The 22,248-nt window shown below is 45.3% G+C and overlaps 1 protein-coding gene across 1 annotated transcript in view; it reads left to right on the top strand.

The window, feature by feature from the left end:
* Positions 1-22,248, top strand: part of KIZ (kizuna centrosomal protein) — a 158,996-nt gene that overhangs the window by 27,747 nt on the left and 109,001 nt on the right. Inside the window, exon 5 of the mRNA XM_088477334.1 lies at positions 2,881-3,145. Coding sequence (XP_088333460.1) covers positions 2,881-3,145 — 265 coding nt within the window. The remainder of the gene's footprint in view (positions 1-2,880; positions 3,146-22,248) is intronic.

Raw genomic sequence — 22,248 nt, 5'->3', positions numbered from 1 at the left:
TGAGGGCCCCATACATCAGGTGGTTGTATCACCGATCCCCAGATGTGACTGAAACCATCGATCCACCAATCGGAAATGCTGATCTGCGGCCATCGATGTTTACCAATCCATCTGGGATTCTGTGAAATCCTTCATGTTGGATTTCACCGGTGTCTGGGGATCGGGGAGTTGGCCCAATCCATCGCTGATGTATGGGGCCTAAAGCTGGGTACAGAAATATCTGCAGATGATGGTTGATCATACACACTAAACAATCATCATCTGGCCCCAGGTCCCGCTGGCTGGGGGGGCGCCGCGCTCACTCCTCGCGGCCTCTGCAGCACACACATGTTGCCCCAATAGATCTGCAGATATATTGGGGATCGGTTGTGTAGCAGAGCCGTTGCGATATGTCTGAGCGACGTCGTTCAGAGATGTGTCTTCTGTACACACTAGCCAACGGGCACAAGATATATATATTGATCAGCCAATATATCTGCCAGTGTGTACCCAGCATTACCCTCTGTACTTGAGAGGCGAGTATATTTAACTGCATTTTAATAGAGTGTTAAGGCCCACCTACATCTGCGATGGATTGGGGCAATTCCCTATTTTGGAGATGACTGGGGGAAGAAATCTACAATGTATAGGGTGTAGCAATTGCTGATTCCTACCAAAAAATTATCGGAATCGGTAAATCAGGTTGTCCAACATGTTGGATTTCACCAACCAATCGGGGCCCTAGATTGCTAGTTTATGGTAACGATCAGCCGATTTGTTGACCGTTACTAGTAAAAGGATGAGCCTTTCAAGATTGGCAAATCTGTCTATCCTGAAAATTATCTGCAAATCACTGAAACTCATCTGGAATATAAGAGTTCAGATTGGTGGATTGGGGAATCTTTAGATTAGGGGACAAAAAAAAATCATAGACTCTGCTTTGTTCTATTGTGATTGCTGATGTATGGGCCCCTTTAGACTTTTATGCTAGTAAGAGTCAGGTTATTAGAAAACAGACTGTTGTGTTTAACATTTAACTGTGTGAGCAAGTGCACTCAACTACAACTCATCCGCCAACCTCTGTATTACATGACAAGCAGACTTTGGTGCATTTGGTGTCAAGTGACTCAAAGATGGATAATTGACTTGTCATAGATCGGTTGTACCCTATATATGACAGAGTGACTGTGCCCACAGTGGGCTTGTGTATATTAGAAAATATCTATCTAGTTTCCGGGTTCTGGGGTCTGCCTGTTCGTTCGTACTAATCTCTTGAACCACTGGATGGATCTTGATGGTATTTTCAGTATTCTATACAGCATTGGTCGGGGAAAGTTTAGGTGTATGAACCATTCATCTGTGACAAAAGGGAGCTGAGCTGTGACAATTGTAGTGAAGCAGTCACAGAAAAAAATATAATCTTACACCAAGTTGAAGAACTGTAGCTGCCCGTAATGCTGAAACAGCAAAGTGAGAGCCAATCAGAGCTAGCAATGTGCCCTGTTGCTTAGCAGCAGCCTAGAGAGGGAAAGGAGTCCGGGACTGGAGCAGGATCACGAGATGGCCTGATTCAGATTTGGGACTAGAGTAAGAAAGAGTAAGTAACTCTGCATCTTGCTGCACTGCAGATGCGGTAGATTTAAAATGTGCATAGAAATTTAGATTTAGGAGGAGTGTGTCCAAACGGAAATATTATTTCCAGTTTAATAATAAAGCTGTCCAGCATTTGTAGGCTACATGCAAAAGCGGCCAATATTTACCCCACATGCAAAATAAAGTATCTATTTACACTCCTTGCATTGCAACATGGTTTGTCCAGGTGCAGAGTTACTTACTCTATCTTATTCTATTCCCAAATCTGAATCATGCCCAGAGAGTGAGAGACAGCCTCCAATGAACACATGAAGATGCCCTGATGCAGTCACAGTAGCTAGGAAGGAGCCAGGGGAGGCATAGCTATCGGAAATTTAATAAAAACAAACAACCATCGGAACACCATTTCCATTTGATGGTGGCAAACATCAGACTGCCACTATGAAATGGGAAAACTACTACCATTGGAACACAAACATCAATGATTAGTAACCATCGAATCCGATGTCCATCCATCCGCTGAACCTGCAGGCAGACTCAGGCCAATACTCCTCCACCGTGAATGCTCCCTCTCCAGCGTGATAGTGCCGCTCAGCTACACGCCCTCGGTGAACTGGAGGCACCTTCCATGGAAGTCAGCGCTGTTCTCGGACAGGGGTCATCACGACGAGGATGCTCTACAGGAAATCCAGGGTACATTGTGCAAAGAGGACATTGCTCATGGCCATGGTCGGCAGCCGGGGAGTGGTGCGCATAGAGGCTGCGGAAGTATGCACAGGTGCCCCAGCCCTGGGGACACACTGCTGATAATTCTTACGGTAGTTGCAATACATATCTCCCATCCATGATCCTCCTGCCCTTCTCAGCACATCCCACTGGCTGGGCACAAGCCAGCCATAAGGCAGCAGCAGTCAGGGTTGAGATGATACTGGTGAGATGCAGGGGGCAGGAGTGAGTACGGAGTTGTGGTGAAATGCAGAAAGCTATGGTGCGATCTAGAATTCTGTGATATGCAGGGAGCAGTAGTGAGAAGCAGGAGGCTGTTGTGAGATACAAGGGACAGGAGTAAGAAGCAGGAGGCTGTGGTGAGATGCAGGGGATGGTGGTGACATGGCGTAGGTTATTATGAGCAGGGGGCTATGGCGAGATTAAATTGCTCCCTTGCGAAGCCGGTGTGGGTCGCTAGTGTTTCCATAAAGTAAATTTTAATAAAATCACATACTCCTAGATCTAAGTACCGATCTTACCACTACATGAACATAAATGAACTGCCTGTGTAATTGTTGTCCTGTCGCTTGTGCTCTACAGGTTGTAATCCAGCCTCAAAACAAGAAGAGAATGATTATTCCAATAGCAGCAGCGACCTAACCGTATCCATCACTGAATCAGACGAGTCTGGTGCTGCTGACCTTCTTGATGACATTGACGGGAATGAAGATAAACATACAGTGGTGGCGATAGACAAAAATGAAGTTGTAAACCAGACTATGGAAAATCACTTAGGAAAACCGTTTTCAAACACACCAGAACATAGTTCATATGGGGATTCCTCGTCAGTCTCTACAATAAGTCAGTAAGTCGGAAACAAATCTGTAGAAATAGCTTAAGTAAATCTTCTATCAAATTTATGAAGTCTCCTTAATTGTGCCAAGTTCAAGACAATGGGCCTGATTCTGAACCGCTCGCAAGCGGGTCGATGGTGCCCGAATGCGTATGCGCACGACGGCGGGAGCTCCGTCGTGCGCATGCGCGAGACCCGGCGAGCGACGAGGAATACGTCGCTCGGGGTCTCGCACCAAAGGGGGTGTGCTGTCGATGGTGACTGACAGCACGCCCCCTTTGGTGGGCGTGCCGGGGCCGTGGCTGCCAGACAGAGGCGTTCCCATGGGAACGCCTACCGTCTGGGTCCGGCCCCACTGACATCAGTAGTGATGTCAGTGGGAGTGATTTTGTCTCTAATAGAGCCATAATCACTCCAGGGCTTGCGGCAGCGAGACCCTACCGCAGGGTCTCGTAGCAATCCCGATGGTCGCGATGGTCTTGACCATCGCGACCATCATCATGGACGCTCGCATAAGCTGTGGGTGGTAACCCACAGCAATGCGAGCGTCCAAGAACAGGGAGGAGGGCCCTGATTCAGAGCGTTCGGCTCTGAATCAGGCCCTATGTGCAGTATACTGTATATTTAGGATTTTTGCCAACCTCCCCTTTGCCTGCTGCTTGTAAATGTTTTGGACCTCCATACTTGGCCATCTCCTCATTGAGGTCAGAACCACCCCTGCTACAAATTGCATTTTTACAGCACAAGCAATGGCTTTGGTTGGAGGCTAAGTTACAGAGTTTTGAAGAAGCTTTAAAAATCCCTGAAACATAATATTACTATACGTTACTCTCTTAACGCCAACCTTAGAAAATGACACAGGAATGTAATACAGTTAGCATATAACTCTGTATTGTGACCTAAACATTATAGTGTTGTTACACTGATCCTCTTAATAACTGTTGGGCAATAATCAGTAAAAAAGTAATTACTGAATATATTTGTATGTTCTTATAATATATAAAACATAATATAAATACAGGCAACTAGGAAAGCACCAATCTGTGTGTAAAGGCGGGTATCCACTAATAGATATACAAACGAGAGCACGATTACGACATTCCAGTCGTGCTCTCGTTTGTATATCTAGTGATGTGCCTAGACTGAACGTTCACTCGTTCAGTCCAGGCACATCTCTCCATCCCCGCACATGCTGAACCTGAGGAGATCGGGGGTCGGAAGCGACCGGCGGGCATGCGTATGGCTGGTCGCTTCCGACCAAAACATGCCCAATGCATGCGCGATTTACAAGCGATTGCACGATAACAACGTCGTTATCGTGCAATCGCTTGTTAAAATCGCCTAATGCATACCCCCCTTTAGTGGCGCTAGTTCTGGTGACTCATCATGTTTTTTAAATGATATGCCATCACAGGCTTCTATTCGTCTCTGCCAGTCTGTGTCTGTTCGTAATTACAGAAGAAAGTCATGGCAGTATCTCACAAACCTGCTTAGCCATATTTGTGTAGGGGTGGTTCTCTGGGCGTGTGTGCAGAGTGAATTTACTTAATTTATGCTATGCATATGTATGTATAAAATAACTTTAATATATGCATATTATATTTGCCAGAAGTCTCACTTATAAAACTGCAGATAGCATGATTATTGATTGGGAGGCATAAATTACAAGAACAATATTCCCTAGAAACTAAAATGCCAAAAGAATGGCACACATCCCCACAAGCCAAATATATCATTATTTTATGTAAAAATAACAATTATGAAATAATCTGTACAGTGCAAAGTTACTTTGTATGCAGCACAGTTTGTGCATCTCTACAAAGGTTATCAAATGAAGACCTCGCTAGCCACACACAACCCACACCTGGTGTTTGGTCCAAGCAGCACATTTATGGTGCATACACACGGTCAGATTTTCTATCAGATTTTAATGATAACTATTTTAAAAATCGTTCATATCTGAAAGAAAATCTGACGTGTGCCTGCAACGATGAACGATGCGCGTTCCCGTTTGCCAGATAACGATATCTGACATCTGATGGAAGATTTCATTCATTTTAATACTGTCTGAAATCGTTCAATCGTTGGTTAAATCGTTCAGTCGTTCCATCGTCCTTCTGGCAGATCTGACCGTGTGTATGCACCATTCGTTTTCACTTTGGGAGCTTGTTGGAGTGGCAGATCACACAGGCCATAAAGGGTTATCTCCGGACCACAAAAATGGTCATCATTTTTGCGCATTGAGCTTGTTTTTATGTAAAGTTAATCTGTTTCCTTAGTGTCATGAATTTGCCCCATTTTCATTTGCAGTGCATTTTTCTTTAACACATTGAACACACTTTGTTATTTGTGTTTTATAATCTGTGTATTTTAAATGTGTCTATGACCAAGCTTGAAGTTCTTAAACATCTTAGCCTTATAACATATGAAATGGAATAAGAAACGTGTAGTGTACTGTGTGTTAAAAATGCTTAATTTTACTTGATCAAAACTAGGGTTGCCACTTGTCCGGGTTTACTCTGGACAGTCCAGGAATTCTAAAATTCTTCTGGAGTGACTTTTTATTTTATGATTTATTTATTTTTAACTATTAGAGCAGCAGTGCTAGGCGTCATAAAGGATGCCTGTGCTGCTGCTTCATCTACCCCCGCCAGCGCCACAACACCAGTAACCAAATTGGTGATTTCAGCGGGCACCAGCGGAGCTTGGCTAGCGGCAATGCTGGGACCTGGGTCGCAGGTAAGGTGGTCCCCCGCTCGCAGGGAACCACGTGGCAGTCCGTACCATGGCAAGTATCCAACTGCTGGAGGTCGCTGTAATGGGGCGACCGCCGAGTCCACTCCCCCACTAGACCACTGGGGCAAGTCAGCCTGGCGTCGGGGACAGTGGTGGCGGCCATGTATAAGGCCAGCGCACCCGGGGGTGGTTTACAGCATAGGGGAGGTAGGCTCTCCCCGGCAGCCCCTCCCCCAGCCCAGACGCCAATCCTGCTGAGGTTTTTCCGCGTCTGCGTTGCTCCTCCTACCCCCCTCTTTTATGAGACGCACAGCGCCCACTATCATTGTTGTGCTGAAGCTGCTGGTCTCGGGAGGTTTGGGTCTGGTCTCCCTGTATACCTCTCCCCAGAGGCCAAGTTATACAGTGTTCAAAAATCCTACCAAGCCTTGCGCTTTGAGTAGTTGATTCAGGGCCTATTGCAAGTATATTGTATATGCATTGTATGTGAATTTTGCTAGCTCTGCTGTATTGTTACTGCCTTTATTTTTCTGTACTGTCAGGTACAACTATCACTACTATTTCTCCTCAACCCTTTGCTACAGGTGTGTGGGGAATATATATATTTTTTTCTTCAAATTGTACTTCACATTCAGTTTATATGTGAAGGCAGTCACATTTGCCCTTATTATGTCTAAGAATAAGGGTAAACAGGAAACTTAGGCCCCGGTGCTGTTTTTTCATGTAAAATTTGTTTGGCGGGCTTGCCCCCTCAGGACTTTATACAGGATGGTTTGTGTGCTGTTTGTTATAAAGAACCACCTCACCAGTCCAGTTTACCAGTCCCTGTACAGGAGCCATCTTGGGTGTCCTCGTTGTTTCAGGTTATGACGCAGCTAGTGGACGGTTTGGCTACTCCCACGCTGCCTCCCTTAATGGGATATCGGCAGCAGTTCCAGCCTGCTATGTTTTTTCCCCCTATACATCCTTCCTGGATGGATGTTTATGCCCATTAAGTCAGAGTACGGCTCGGTCAGCTGCTGCATTTCATCAAAAGTTGCAGGCGAACAGACCGGTACTCGCTAAAGTGCCTAAGTGGACGATATAATTTTATCAGTCTGCTCAGATTTAGACGCATCATCAGAGGAATCAGATGATGTGCCGGATTCTTCTCCATGGTCTATCTCAGGAGAGGAGGACCATTCTTCTACAGTGGATGTCCCTTCTTTGGTGAGGGCGGTCAAATCAATCCTAAGTATACATGATGATGACCCAGCCCCTAGACCTAAGGCTCTAGTGTTTAAACACCTGAAGGTGGTAAAAGCTGAGTTTCCTAAGTCTGAGCAACTCACTGAACTTATGGAAGAGGCATGGAGTACCCCGGATAAACAGCTCCATGTTACAAAAAGATTATCATCTTTGTATCCTTTCCCACCTAGTGAAAGTACTAAGTGGGAAGTCCCTCCTACTGTGGATACTGATGTGACACATTTAGTCAGGAGTGCTACGTTACCTATACCGTCAGCATCTACCCTTAAAGATCATACAGATAGAAAACTTGAAAAAAATTTTAAATCAGTGTTTTCATTGTCTGAAGCTGTTACTCTACTAGCTATGGCTGCGGCTTGGGTGTCCAAGGCTGTTGAAGAATGGACAGGGGCATTAGAAGATACTCTACCTAATGCTACCAGAGAACAGCTGACCTATATCTCTCACATAAGGGAAGCGGCATCTTGTTTTGGAGAAGCTGCAATAGATGATGGGCTCCTGGCTTTTAAAGCTTCGGCAGCTTCGGTTGTTGCTCGTAGAGCCTTTTGGTTAAGGGTCTAAAACGGGGGACACTCGGCGCATCCTGTATCCCTTAGAAAAAAGTGGAGGAGGCAAATTTTAATAGAATGTAATAAGTTTATTTGATCTTAAGAAAAACAAATTTTAAAATAATAAGTGTATAAAATCCCCTAATACCGGTATACAACATTCAGAATATTTATATTTCCTGCTGGAAAAAAAAAGGGGCATTATCTGGAAAGAGATCTCTGATAGAAGGTAGAAGTTTTGGTTGTAGGATGGTGTCAATGTACTTTCTGCTGTTCAGTGTGCCATCTATGACATAAAGGCGGACTATGGCATCTGCCGTCATACATGCCCAGATCATAACACTTGTAGGATTCTTTGTTGTCGCTTGAATAAAATCTGGATGCACCTCTTCCTCGATGCAACGTCTCACACATTTTCTCCCATCACTACCAAATATCGATATCTTAGTTTCGTTACGCCATATCACTTGTTTCCACTGACCTTCTGTCCATGCAATGTGTTCTTTTGCCCACTGTATTCGTTTCTGCTGCTGCTTTTTATTCAGCAATGGCTTTTTTGGAAATCCTACCTTTTAGGCGCCAACCTCCATTAGTCTTCTCCGTACCGTTCTTGCACTGACAAAAACAGTAGTTGCACTCAGGTCACTGCTAATGGCCGCAAATGACATCCATCTGTCCCTGACGCAAATTTGTTTTATTCTCCTATCATCAACAGTTGTTGTGCACTTTTTCTGGCCTTTTCCTTCTTTGTTTTGTATAGATTGCGTTTCCTGATAGCGTAAACAAAACTTTCGTACTCCTGATGTTGTCACATTCCCACCAATTTCTCTCACAATTGCTGCATAAGAAAGACCATTTTCACTTAACACCACAATCCTGGATCACGTCGCTGTGCTGCGGTCTTGAAAAATAAAGGATCCCCAACGAAATACTGATAGGGTGAAAATCCCTGTGTACTTATGATGTTACTGTCCTAAGTGTTGTTTTCACGGCATAACTCCATTGTAATGCAAATATTTGACCTCTGTTTATTGTGTTGAATTCAGCATTAAATTTCCTTTAATTTGATATATGAATCATTGCACTGCGTGAAGTGAAACAGTTTTTATAAGCATTCGTAGTTGATAAACATTAAATTTAAAAATGGGTCCGCAATTTTGGCCACCAGTGTGTGTGTGTGTGTGTGTGTGTGTGTGTGTGTGTGTGTGTGTGTGTGTGTGTGTGTATATTAGGGGTGTGCACCGGCCACTTTTCGTGTTTTGGATCTTTCTTCGTGTTTTGGATCTGGATTGGTTTTGCCAAAACCACCCTTCCGTGTTTTGGGTTCTGGGTTTTGTGTTTTGGATCTGTATTTTTTTTTAAAAAAAGCATAAAAACAGCTAAAATAACAGAATTTGTGGGTTTTTCTGCTCCTATGCTATTATTAACCTCAATAACCTTCATTTCCAGTCTATTCTGAACACCTCACACCTCACAATAGTGTTTTTATGTCCAAAAGGTTGCACTGAGGTAGCTGGATGACTATGCTAAGCGATACAAGTGGGCGGCACAAACACGTGGCCCTTCTAGGAGTGGCACTGCAGTGGCAGACAGGATGGCAGTTTGAAAAACTAGGCCCCAAACTGTACATAATGCAAATGCAAAGAAAAAAAAGAGGTGCAAGATGGAATTGCCCTTGGGCCCTCCCACCCACCCTTATGTTGTATAAACAGGACATGCACACTTTAACAAACCAATCATTTCAGCGCCAGGGTCTGCCACACGACTGTGGCCTCACTATTGTGAGGTGTGAGGTGTTCAGAATAGACTGGAACTGAGTGGAAATGAAGGTTATTGAGGTTCGTTTGGGCCCCCACAAAACAAGCTGGCAATTACTCTGTCCCTGCACAAACTGGCTCTACGGAGGCAAGATGTCGTCCTCATCCTCCTCATCCACCGATTCCTCACCCTCTTCAGTGTTGTGTACATCCTCATCCTCACAGAGTATTAACTCGTCCCCGCTGGAATCCACCACCACAGGTCTCTCTGTACGTTCTGGAGGCTGGTCTCCCTGGAAGAGTTGATAATTCATTTTTATGAACATCATCTTCTCCACATTTTGTGGAAGCAACCTTTCGCTGACAAGGTTTTCGGCTGCACTAAACACTCTTTCGGAGTACACACTGGAGGGGGGGGCAACTCAGGTAAAATAGAGACAGTTTGTACAGGGGCCTCCAAATTGCCTCTCTTTCCTGCCAGTACAGGTACGGACTGTCTGACATGCCTACTTGGATGCTGTCACCGATGTAATCCTCCACCATTCTGTCAATGGTGACAGTATCATATGCAGTGACAGTAGACATGTCAGAAATTGTTGCCAGGTCCTTCAGTCCGGACCAGATGTCCAAACTAGGTCCTGCCTGCCTTGCATCACCGCCAGCGGGTTGCTTAGGATACCTAAGTTTTTTCCTGGCAGCCCCAGTTGCGGGAGAAAATGAAGAAGGAGCTGTTGACGTGTCACGTTCCGCTTCAGCTGACAGTGTTTTCACCAGCAGGTCTTTGCACCTCTGCAGGCTTGTGTCAGCCGGAAAGAGAGACACCACATAGGCTTTAAACCTAGGATCGAGCACGGTGGCCAAAATGTAGTGGTCTGATTTCAACAGATTGACCACCCTGGAATCCTGGCAAAGCGAATGAAGGGCTTCATCCACAAGTCCCACATGCCGAGCGGAATCGCTCCGTCTTAGCTCCTCCTTCACTTTCTCCAGCTGCTTCTGCAAAAGCCTGATGAGGGGAATGACCTGACTCAAGCTGGCAGTGTCTGAACTGACTTCACGTGTGGCAAGTTCGAAGGGCTGGAGAACCTTGCACAACACGGAAATCATTCTCCACTGCGCTTGAGTCAGGTGCATACCCCCTCCTTTTCCTATGTCACAGGTGGATGTATAGGCTTGAATGGCCTTTTGCTGCTCCTCTGTCCTCTGAAGCATGTAGAGGGTTGAGTTCCACCGCGTCACAACCTCTTGCTTCAGGTGATGGCGGGGCAGGTTCAAGAGTGTTTGCTCCAGTCTTCGGCAAGCAGTCGCTGAATGGCAAAAGTGGGCAGAAATTTTTCGGGCCACCCAAAGCATCTCCTGCACGCCCCTGTCGCTTTTCAGAAAATTCTGCACCACCAAGTTTATTGTGTGAGCAAAACATGGGACATGCTGGAATTTGCCCAGATGTAATGCCCGCACAATATTGGTGGCGTTGTCAGATATCACAAATCCCCAGGAGAGTCTAAGTGGGGTAAGCCACTGGGCGATGATTTCCCTCAGTTTCTCTAAGAGGTTGTCGGCTGTGTGCCTCTTACTGAAACCGGTGATACACAGCGTAGCCTGCCTTGGGACGAGCTGGCGTTTCTGAGATGCTGCTACTGGTGACGCTGCTGCTGTTGCTGCGTAAGGTGATACATCTACCCAGTGGGCTATCACAGTCATATAGTCCTTAGTCTGCCCTGTTCCACTTATCCACATGTCCGTGGTTAAGTGGACATTGTGTACAACGGCATTTTTCAGGACACTGAGGACACTTTTTCTGACGTTTCTGTACAGTCTCGGTATCGCCTGCCTAGTGAAGTGGAATCTAGACGGGATTTGGAACCGGGGACACACTACCTCCATCAATTGTCTAAATCCCACTGCACTAATGGCGGATACCGGACGCACGTCTAACACCAACATAGCAGTCAAGGCCTCAGTTATACGTTTTGCTTCAGGATGACTGCTGTCGTACTTCATCCTCCTCGCTAAGGACTGTTGGAGGGTCAATTGTTTAGTAAAAGTAGTGGTGTTCCTACTTCCTCTCTGGGATGATGAACGACTCCCAGCAGCATCAGCAGCAGCAGCAGGAGGCGTAGCAATGCAGGATCCTCCGGAGGAATCCCGGATAGGAGAGTCAGTCATGCCAGTGACATGGCCTGCAGGACTACTTCCGATCCTGACTAAGGAGGAAATTGACGAGGAGGGAGTTGACGGTGTGGTTTGCAGGCGCTTGGATACAACAGGACAACGGGATTTAGGTGTCCCTGGACTGCTTACGGTCTTAGCCAAAGTTTCTGAACTTGACAGTAACTTTTTATGAACGCGCTGCAGGTGCCGTATAAGGGAGGATGTTCCTAGGTGGTTAACGTCCCTACCCCTACTTATTTCACCTTTACATATGGTACATATGGCAAGACAGTTGTTGTCCGGATTTGGATAGAAATATTGCCAGACCAAAGAGGTGGAATGTTTGGTCTTCTGCCCAGGCATGACCGCGATGGGCTTTTTCATCCCATGGACAACAACTGTCTCCCCCGGAGCCTGATTTAAACAAACCACATCACCATCAGAATCCTCCTCGCCAACTTCCTCCTCAGCGCCAGCTACACCAGTATCCTCATCCTGTTGTACTTCAACAGTGACATCTTCAATTTGCATATCAGCAAGTGGACTGTGGGTGCTCCTTTCAGCACTTGCAGGGGGCGTGCAAATGGTGTAAAGAGCCACCTCTTCCCGTCCAGTGCTGGGAATGTCAGGCATCGCAACCACCACCACACTTGGACTCTCCTAGGGGATTTGTGATATCTTCTTAGAAAGCACAGTTCTTCGCTGTGCTTTTGCCAGCTTAACTCGTTTGATTTATTTAGTGGGAGGAGGGCTTCCATCGTCATGTGAAGCTGAACCACTAGTCATGAACATAGGGAAAGACCTTAGCCATTCCTTGCCACTCCGTGTCGTAAATGGCATATTGGCAAGTTTATGTTTCTCTTCAGATGATTTAAATGTTTTTTTCAAGGTCATTTTCCTGAACTTTGTCATTTGGGATTGTATGTGCCCTCTACTATGACATTGGGCATCGGCCTTGGCAGACGACGTTGATGGCATGTTATCGTCTATGTCATGACTAGTGGCAGCAGCTTCAGCACTAGGAGGAAGTGGTTCTTGATCTTTCCCTATTTTATTTTTATCTGAGAAAGTTTGGTCCTCCATTTATGTTATATTGATATATACGTGCGGCTAAGGCGCACACAAACACAGAAAATAATTTTTTATTGTTGTTGGAGACTAGTGCACTTTGTGGGTTACACCACCCTTTAAGAAATGAGCCAGCCGGCCCTTTACTTATGGGACACAGGTGCACGCTTGGCGCTGCTCCTTTGTTGATGCACGTGCAGCTACAGCCCACACAATTCACAAACACAGAAAATATTTTTTTATTTTGTTTGGAGTGCCCTTTGGGGGTTACAGCACCCTTTAGCGGTCAATCCAGCCGGCCCTTTATTTATGGGACACAGGCGCACGCTTGGCACTACTTTGTTGATGCATGTGCGGCTACTGCGCACACAATTCACAAACACAGAAAAAATATTTATTTTTTTTGCACTTGGGGGGAGCACCCCTGATGGACAGAGCACCCCCTGGACAACACTACAGCACCCCTTTAGGACTGGGACACTGCACAGGACTTTGGAGTGGACACAGCCCCTATGGACAACTGACTGCACAACACAGTCCAGCCAGCCCCTATGGACTTTGGAAGAGTGGACACAGCCCCTATGGACAACAGCAGCACAGCACAACACTGCACTACACTACACTACAACACTACACTACACAGCCCAGCCAGCCCTAACTCCCACCCTCCCTCTTCACTGTCCACAGCTGAGTGAGAAAATGGCGCCGTCGCGGATACCTTATATAGGATCCGAGACCCGGAAGGCGGGATGATGACGTTTTGCCTCGATTTCAGATCCGAGTCAGGTGGGAAAAGTCGAGCCTGACTCGGATCGGCCTCGGATCGGGGGGGCTCGGCTGGGGTTCGGATTTCAGAAATCCTAACCCGCTCACCCCTAGTGTATATATGTATGTGTGTGTATGTTTATGTGTGTATATATATATATATATATATATATAATATTATACACACACACAAATAACATTAAGACAAGGACTGTGTGTGTGTTAGTGGGAGGTATTATTCCTTTCTCTATAATGCAGTTTATATAACACTGCTGCTGCGTGATACGACTGAGCGTTTTATTCACTCTGATAGTAACGGGGATAGATAGTAGTCCCAATACCTTAGTTGAAAGGGGATTTAGAAATCCAAATCTTATGTTCCGTCCGGAAAGGGTTAAGTGTCGCAGTATTGGCCGCTGTAGTAAAGGGAGCAAAGTCTGTGCTCTGATGTAAACAGAACACAGTCTCCCGTATGTGCAAGGTACCTTGTATCCTTGGATATAATACCTTAGTGGGGTCCCTTCTTCCCTTTGGAGTCCTAACAGGCTGGGGGTTTGCCGGCAGACTGCTCATTTCGGCCACGTCCAGCACTGTGCAGCTAGTTCCGGGATCGATGATTCTTCAATCTATGCGTTTCGCCTGTAAGGCTTCCTCAGTTTTGCAGATGTAGGATCACCCAGCCGTGGCTCCTTTATTCTGGTCCATTTGTGGTGTCATAGCCGCCCTATTTGAGGCTACAATGTGTCTCAACTTCTGCGCACACTTCAGGGCAATGTGTTTGGTGACATACAACAATAGACATACTAACATAAATAAATACAGTAAAACATTTGGACTGTGTATATGTACTAGGTCAATTAACCTCTAATATAATGGTTTGTTAAGGTGTGTGTATGTGTTTATATATTTATTTATATATATACACACACACACCGTTTTAATAGATAAATTAATTAGTACGTGGATTGTAATCTATATAAATATAGGAATTAAAAAATAAAAGTAGTAAAAAAATACAAGCTAATGGTGGATTATGCCTTATAAACTAATGGTGGAACAAACTGTATAATTAAGAATATTGGAAAAATCCTAAAATATGTGTACAAGATAAAATTGACTAAAATGACATATTTAGTGGCTAGTGTATAAATGTATAATACGGAGCGAGTGTATGTAAACCATAATAGAATCCCTATAGTGGCTAAGGTAGAATATAAGAGGTTAAAGTGCGAAGTGCAACATAGTTAGGGAGGTGTTGTCATAATGCTAAATTCATTTAAGGAATGCTGCTATTTCCATATCTATGCTGAGACCTTTTGGTGTGAGTGTTCCAATCTCATAAATTATTTTAGTTTCCTCTTTGCTTAGGATATCGTCCACATTCCCACCTCTCCAGGGGGATATCATTTTCTTGAGTCCGACAAATTGAAGTTCCTTCGGGTCACTATTGTATTTTTCGTTGAAATGCAATGGGACACTATGTAATATTAAAAAGAAAATAAAAAACCAGAGGGGCTCCTGTATTCGTATATGTAATTACCTTTTCGTCTTTCCAATATATTGTAATCCACAGAGGCAAATCAACATGTATATGACCCCTGTAGTTTGGCAGTTTATCCTATTTTTTATATAAATATCTTTGTTATTGCTGAAAGACCAAACTTGCTTAATTATTTTTGTGTTATTTCTTTTGGCTTTCTTGCAAGCTGTGCAGATGCCACATCTCGAGAACCCAATAGTGGTTGATGTATGTCTTGTAGCCACGTTCTTGAGATGGCTTTTAACCAATGAGGATCTAATGGTTGGGGCTCTCCTGTACACTATTTTTGGGCATGTAGGGAGGCTTTCTTTCAGATCTTCATCCGCCTGTAATATGTGCCAATGTCTTTTTATGCTTTCTTCAAGTAATTTACTTTGAGCTGAACAGTTGTAGATAAAAAGGTTTCCTGAATCTTTTTGGGGCTTTTCCTTATATACCAGAAGCTCCTCTCTGTTGATGTAATTGATACTAGATTTTTCTTTTTCTAGTAAACTTGGCTCATATTTCTTGTTTTTAAAATTGTTCAGCATTTCTTCTGACTGTGGTACAAAATCCTCTCTCCTCGAACAATTCCGACGAATTCTTCTAAACTGTCCGCCTGGGATGTTAGACAGCCAGGCTTTATGATGGTTACTCGTGGCTTCCAAATAACTATTGCAATCTGTGGGTTTATTGAACGTCTCTGTTTGTAAATTTCCTTCTGCTATAAAAATTGTCAAGTCCAGGAAGTTAACCATTTTATCACTAATAGTACTCGTGAACTCTAGGTTGACCGAATTGGTATTAATTAGTTGTATAAATTCTTCCAGTTCTTCTCGTAGACCGAGAATAATCAGAGTGAATAGAACGCTCAGGTGTATCACTCTGCAGCCGTGCTATATAAACTGCAATATAGAAAAAGTTCTATACATCCTACTAGCACACACACAGTCCTTGTCTTAATGCTATTTGTCTTTATATATGTTTTTAATGTGTGTGTGTATATGTGTGTATATATATATATATATATATATATATATATATATATATATATATATATATATATAAATACATTTATTTTAATACCCTTTTGCAAAGATTTTATGTGACTTATGCTACTGTTGAAAAGTTTTCACTTTTTGGTTCTTCCTAACCCCCAAACTGCCGGGTTAGAGAGTGCTGTATATTTGTTTTTTTCTGTGAAGTGGGTCATTTGGCATTGTTATGGTGCATACACACGGTACGATTAAAATGGACAATATCGTAGTCGTTCATATCGTGCATTTTTCGGTGGCCAACCACCTGCGATGTGCTGGCACGTATGGATGATTACGATATCGTCCATCGCCAATCGCCCGTGCATGCAGGCCAACCTGGTCGATATCGTCAAGGTTACTATAGGGACCCGTGATCGTTGATCGCGGGTCATTGTCCATCGTTGGTGGGTACATGGTGTGCTGGATGTTCGATATCGAACATCCAGCACACCCGGGAAATCGTACAACGATATAGTTATCGTTGTCGATCGTCCCGTGTGTATGCACCATAAACCCTACACTTGTTGTAGGTTACTTGCAATATTTCCCAGGTTCCAGGACTAGGAAGTTAGGAGACTGTTGTCCCTGGGCTGGTTTCACGTAAACCCTGTGCAGTAGGCCTCTCAAGTTTTCATACAGGATGGACTGTGTGTTGATTGTTATTCAACACAACAGTCCACCTTGCCAGCACCTGTTCAGGGGTCACCTTGAATGCTCACCTGGTCTCAGGTTGTGACGCAGTTAGTGGACAGCTTATCAGCCCCAACTCTGCCGCCCACTTTCAATTCCCACAGTGATTACAGCCTGCTATGTTTCCTCCTCTCATACATCATAATACCCAGATGCTGGTCCAGAGACGAGGTTTCCTGCATCTGGGTTGCTCCTCCCAACATATGAGACGGCCAGAGACCACTCTTAGGTGCTCTCGGTGGCTGCAGATCTCAGGAGGTTTGGTCAGTCTCCCTGTATACCTCTCTTTGGGTGGCCAGGTTATACAGAGCTCGATATCCTACTTAGCCTTGTGTGCTGTTCGTAGTTGTCTAAGAGCTTATTATATATATATATATATATATATATATATATATGTATATATTTAAAAATACTGTATATGTTTATTTTTTTGCATTGTATGTGACTTGTGTAAATCTGTTGTATAGTATGCTGCCTTTTTTATTCCTGAATAACTGTCAGTTATAACTATCACTGCTGTCTCTCCTCATAAGCCCTCTGCTACCGGTGTGTGTGTGTGAGTGTGTGTTATTTTGGGTGTGAAACACTGTCACATTGTATTATGTTCCTTTGCATAACATTAGGGAAAGTCCCTGTGCTGGTTTCATGTATGGACTGTCAGGCGGGTTTGTCCCCTCAGGATTTCATACAGAATGGACTATGTGGTCACTGTTTCAAGGAGTCACCACATCAGTCAAATCTACCAGCTCCTGGACAGGAACCCTACTGGGCTTCCTTTTCCCAGATCATGGCACAGGTTGTAAACCGGTTATCTGCTCCTATGCCGGCCTCTACTATGGGGTACCCTCAGCAGCTACAACCTACTATGTTTATGCCTCCTATGCATCCGTACTGGATGGATGTTTATGCCCACTCAGGTCAGAGTATGGCTTGGTCCACTGCTGCATTTCAGCAAACGCTGCAAGCAGCTAGGCCAGTACAGCCTAAAAACAGAAGGCTGTCTGCTTTCTCCTATCACTCCGTCCAGCCTGCAGACTCTGAGGCATCTTCTGATGAGTGTGAGGACATACAAGACTCCTCTTAAGGGCCTCTCTCAGGAGAGGAGGACCATTTTCCAACAGCAGATGTTCTCTCCTTGATTAGGGTGGTAAAAACTGTGTTAAACATGAATAGTGAGGAACTAGAGCTTAGAAAGGCTCTGGTGTTTAAACGCCAGAAGGTTGTGAAGGCTGAGTTTCCCATATCTGAGCGGACTCCAGTCCATAAACATCCTGGAACTGCATGCAGGTTTCAGAGAACTCGTTCAGGCACAGGATATACTGAAGGGCAGGCCTGTCCAGATACAGTCCGACAACGCCACTACAGTAGCCTACCTCAACCATCAGGGAGGCACGCGAAGTCGGGCTGCCATGGCGGAAGTGTCTAACATTCTGGTCTGGGCAGAACGTCATCTTCCAGCAACCTCTGCAGTATTCATACCAGGAGTCCTCAATTGTGAAGCGGACTTCCTAAGTTGGCAGGATATACACGCTGGGGAATGGGCTCTTCATCCACAGGTTTTTCAGAGCCTAGTGGACAGATGGGGACTTCCAGAGGTAGACCTCATGGCCTTAGGCCACAACCACAGGATCCCCAGGTACGGGTCCAGAACCAGGGATCCCTCAGCCGAGTTTGTGGACGCTCTTGCAGTGAAGTGGAACTTCAAGCTAGCATATCTTTTTCCTCCATTCTCCCTTCTACAAATAGTCATCAGGAAATTCAAGCAGGAGGGCAGAACAGTAATACTGAACGCCCCTGCTTGGCCCAGACTCCATTGGTTCACCGACCTTCAAGGTCTCTCCATAGACACTTCATGGCCTCTTCCTCTAAGGCCGGACCTCTTGACACAGGGTCCCTGCCTGCATGCGGACATTCCTTGTCTTTGACGGCGTGGCTCTTGAATCTTCCAACTTAAGGGCCAAGGATTTTACCAGTTCTGTAATTTAGACAATTCTTAGGGCACCGAAACCTTCCTCTGCCCACATTTATTACAGAGTTTGGCACTTGTATTTTCAATGGTGTAAGCATAGAAAATATGATCCTGAAGTTTTTAGGGTCTCCCGGGTGCTTCCTTTTCTTCAGGCTGGGTTAGACCGGGGTCTCCGCCTGGCCACCCTAGGGGTTCAGGCATCTGCACTCTGTTTGATTTCAGCCCCGCTGCCTGATGTTAGGTTGGGATTTGTATTTGGTTCTAGGGGCTCTACAGGCTTCCCCTTTCGAAGCCCTGAAATCAGTAGACCTTAAGTGGTTGACAGCGAAGACTGTTTTTGTTCTTGCTGTTTCTTCTGCCCGCGGGGTCTCTGATTTGGCAGCTCTTTCATGTCACTCTCCCTTTTTGATTTTTCATCAGGATAGAGCTGTTCTTCGTACCAGTGTGAGTTACCTTCCTAAGGTTGTATCCCACTTTCATGTAAATAAAGAAATTGTAGTTCCAGTCTTCAAGCCTCTCTGTAGGTGAAGCTTCTCTGGATGTTGTACGTGCCCTATGTATCTACGTGGATCGCACCAACTCCATTAGGAAATCTGATTCTCTTTTTTTTGTGTGGTATGGCTGTCATAAGTGAGGCTAGCCAGCTAACAAACAGACTCTGGCTAGGTGGCTTCGTATGACATTTTCTCAAGCTTACACACAAGCTGATCTCTCTGTTCCAACACAGTGACAGCACATTCTACTCAATTCGTGGGACTATCGTAGGCGTTTCATCGTGGTGCCTCTGCATAACAATAGTGCAAGGCAGCCATGTGGTCTTCCATCCACGCCTGACTCAAATGTTACGCATTTGATACATTTGCCTCTTGGAATGCTTCCTTTGGGCGTATGATTCTCCTTTCTACTAAACAGGAGCGTCCCCACCCTTAAGGGAACTGCTTTGGGACATCCCCAAGGTAAATCCCTATTAACCCCAAAGAAGAAAATAAGAGTTATGGTATAACATACCTTTTGTTAACTCTTTTTCTTTAAGGTCCATAGGGTCCACAGGGCACCCACTCTAACGCACCTGGTTGTTATTTGGTAATCTTTTTCTTTTGCATTTCAATGATTTCCTCTTCTTAGAGAAAGTGTTTCTGTGGTACAATTGTCCTTCCTTCTCCTCTTTACTTCTCCTGCCTTGGGCTTGGTAACAAACTGCCTATAGCCAGGGGTGGGGTATATATGGAGGAGGACCCAGTGCATCCTGGGAGCTAAAGCTTGTAACTGTTTGGTGCCTGGATCACTCCAACCACATACCCCAAGGTAATTCCTGTGGACCCTATGGACCTCAAAGAAAAAGAGTTAACAAAGGTATGTTATACCATTACTCTTTTTCTTAAGAACAAATAAACTTTTAACATTCTATTAAAAGTTGCCTCCTCCACTTTTTTTTACTAAGGGCTATAGGATGTGCTAAGTGTTCCCCCGTCTTAGATCCACGAATGTACTTGGTGAGGGAGTAGTGACCTCACCACGCTCTAGCAGCAACTTGAATTTGCCTTTTGGTTAAGGTCCTGGAAAGCAGATAACAGATCTAAGAAGGCTCTGGAATCCTTACCTTTTTATGGAAACATACTTTTTGGAGCAGAATTGGATAAGACAGTTGCTACTCTGGCAGCCTCAAAATCCGCAGGTCTGCCATCAACAGCTGCATCAAAGTCTAGGCAATCTTCTTTTCGGTCCTTTCGTCCTCAGGGAAGAGCAAAAGGACAGTCTTCCTCCAGACCGTCTAGTTCTCACAGGACCACTAAGCAGCAAGCTAAGAGATCTTGGCCATTCAGACGTCCCGCTTCTAAGCCGTATGACAAACCCTCTGCCTGATGGGGGGGCCTCCTCCTGGGGGATCCCAGGGTGGGAGCCCAACTTCTTCAATTTGAAAACTGCTGGCATCAAACAACAACAGACACCTGGGTCCGAGAAGTGGTCTCTCAGGGGTATGCTCTCCCTTTCTGGAGGCATCCTCCTCAAAATAATTTGTTGTACAACTCCCCCATCAGATTCTATCAAGGCCTTGGCCCTCCAGGAGGCCATTTACTCCCTGCTGTGGGTGATAAATCCCGGTTCCTGTGGTTCAACAAGGAAGGGGTTATTAGTCCAATCTATTTTTGGTTCAGAAACCAAATGGGTCTCATTGCCCTATTCTAAATCTGAAAACCCTCAACAAGTTTATCAGTGTACCCAAGTTCCGTATGGAGACTTCGGTCAATTATTTTGGCAATGGAACCTGGGGATTTTATGGCTTCCCTGGACATTCAGGATGCGTATCTGCATGTGCCTATAATGCCATCCCACCAACAATTTCTACAGTTTGCTGCCCTACAACAACATTACCAATTTCAGGCACTGCACATTGGTCTATCAACGGCCCCTCGGGTCTTCACTAAAATAATGGTGGTTATGACGGCCTACCTCAGGCATCAGGGAATCGGAATACTCCCATACCTGGATGACCTTCTGATATTGGCACAGTCTCCAGCTGTTCTATAACATCATATCCAACTGACCATTGCCTGCCTACAGACACACGGCTGGATCATCAATTGGAAGAAATCCTCTGTCTTCGATACAGCAGATGGTACACTTTGGGGTACTTCTGGATTCTCTGGCACAAATGGTATTTCTGCCAGAGGGCAAGATTTCTGCTGTAATATTGCTACGCAAGCGAAGGGTATCCATTCTATCAGCGATGCACGTGCTGGGGTCAATGATGTCCACCTGTCAGGGCTCTGCCGGGGATCAGCGCGGCCTTACCTCCTCGCCGGCTTCCTTTGATCTCCCGGGCGGTCGGGCAGCTGGCGCGGCGGCTGAGAGGACGCTGAGCATTCTCCCCGTGCGTAGGGGACTGCGGGCGGTCCGGTGTCTGGACTCGGGGTTCCCGGCATGGGCGCCGCCATGTCAGTCGGCCCATGTGACTGTACTTCTGGCTTGGGATAGGTGAGCATCAGCTGATCGCTGTGCACCTATCAAAGGGTTCTGTGGGGTATATAGCCTGCTTCCACCTTTCTGCAAACTGCCTGAACAACGGTTGTCTCCTAGTCCCTAGTTGAGTTCCGGTCCAGGTTCCTGGCGTTCTATTTCCTCTACAGTGTGTTCCATCTCTGCCTGTGTGCCAAGACGTTACTGTGATCCCTGTGCAACAGTGAGTTACCATCTGCCTGTGTGCTAAACGTGTCTCTAGTGAACTTCTTGCAACAGTGTGTTACCATCTGCCTGTGTGCTAAACGAGTCTCTAGTGAACCTTGTGCAACAGTGAATTACCATCTGCCTGTGTGCTAAAACGTGTCTCTAGTGAACTTCATGCAACAGTGTATTACCATCTGCCTGTGTGCTAAACAAGTCTCTAGTGAACCAGGTGCAACAGTTAATTACTATCTGCCTGTGTGCTAAATGAGCCTCTAGTGAACTTCATACAACAGTGAATTACCATATCTGCCTGTGTGCTAAACGTGTCTCTAGTGAACTTTGTGCTACAGTATTGCCAGACTTCTTTACGTTGTTTGTGGATCACTCCACAGTGCCTTAAACCTTAGGCATCTCTTATTAGGGCCACAGTTATTTGTGTCTCCAATTCCCACTGAGCTCGGG

The sequence above is a fragment of the Taudactylus pleione genome, unplaced genomic scaffold (genome assembly GCF_031769625.1).
Source record: "Taudactylus pleione unplaced genomic scaffold, aTauple2 ptg000201l, whole genome shotgun sequence".
In the NCBI taxonomy this organism is placed as follows: domain Eukaryota; kingdom Metazoa; phylum Chordata; class Amphibia; order Anura; family Myobatrachidae; genus Taudactylus; species Taudactylus pleione.
The sequence above is the reverse complement of the archived record's forward strand: the minus strand, read 5'-3'. Positions and strand labels throughout refer to the sequence as shown.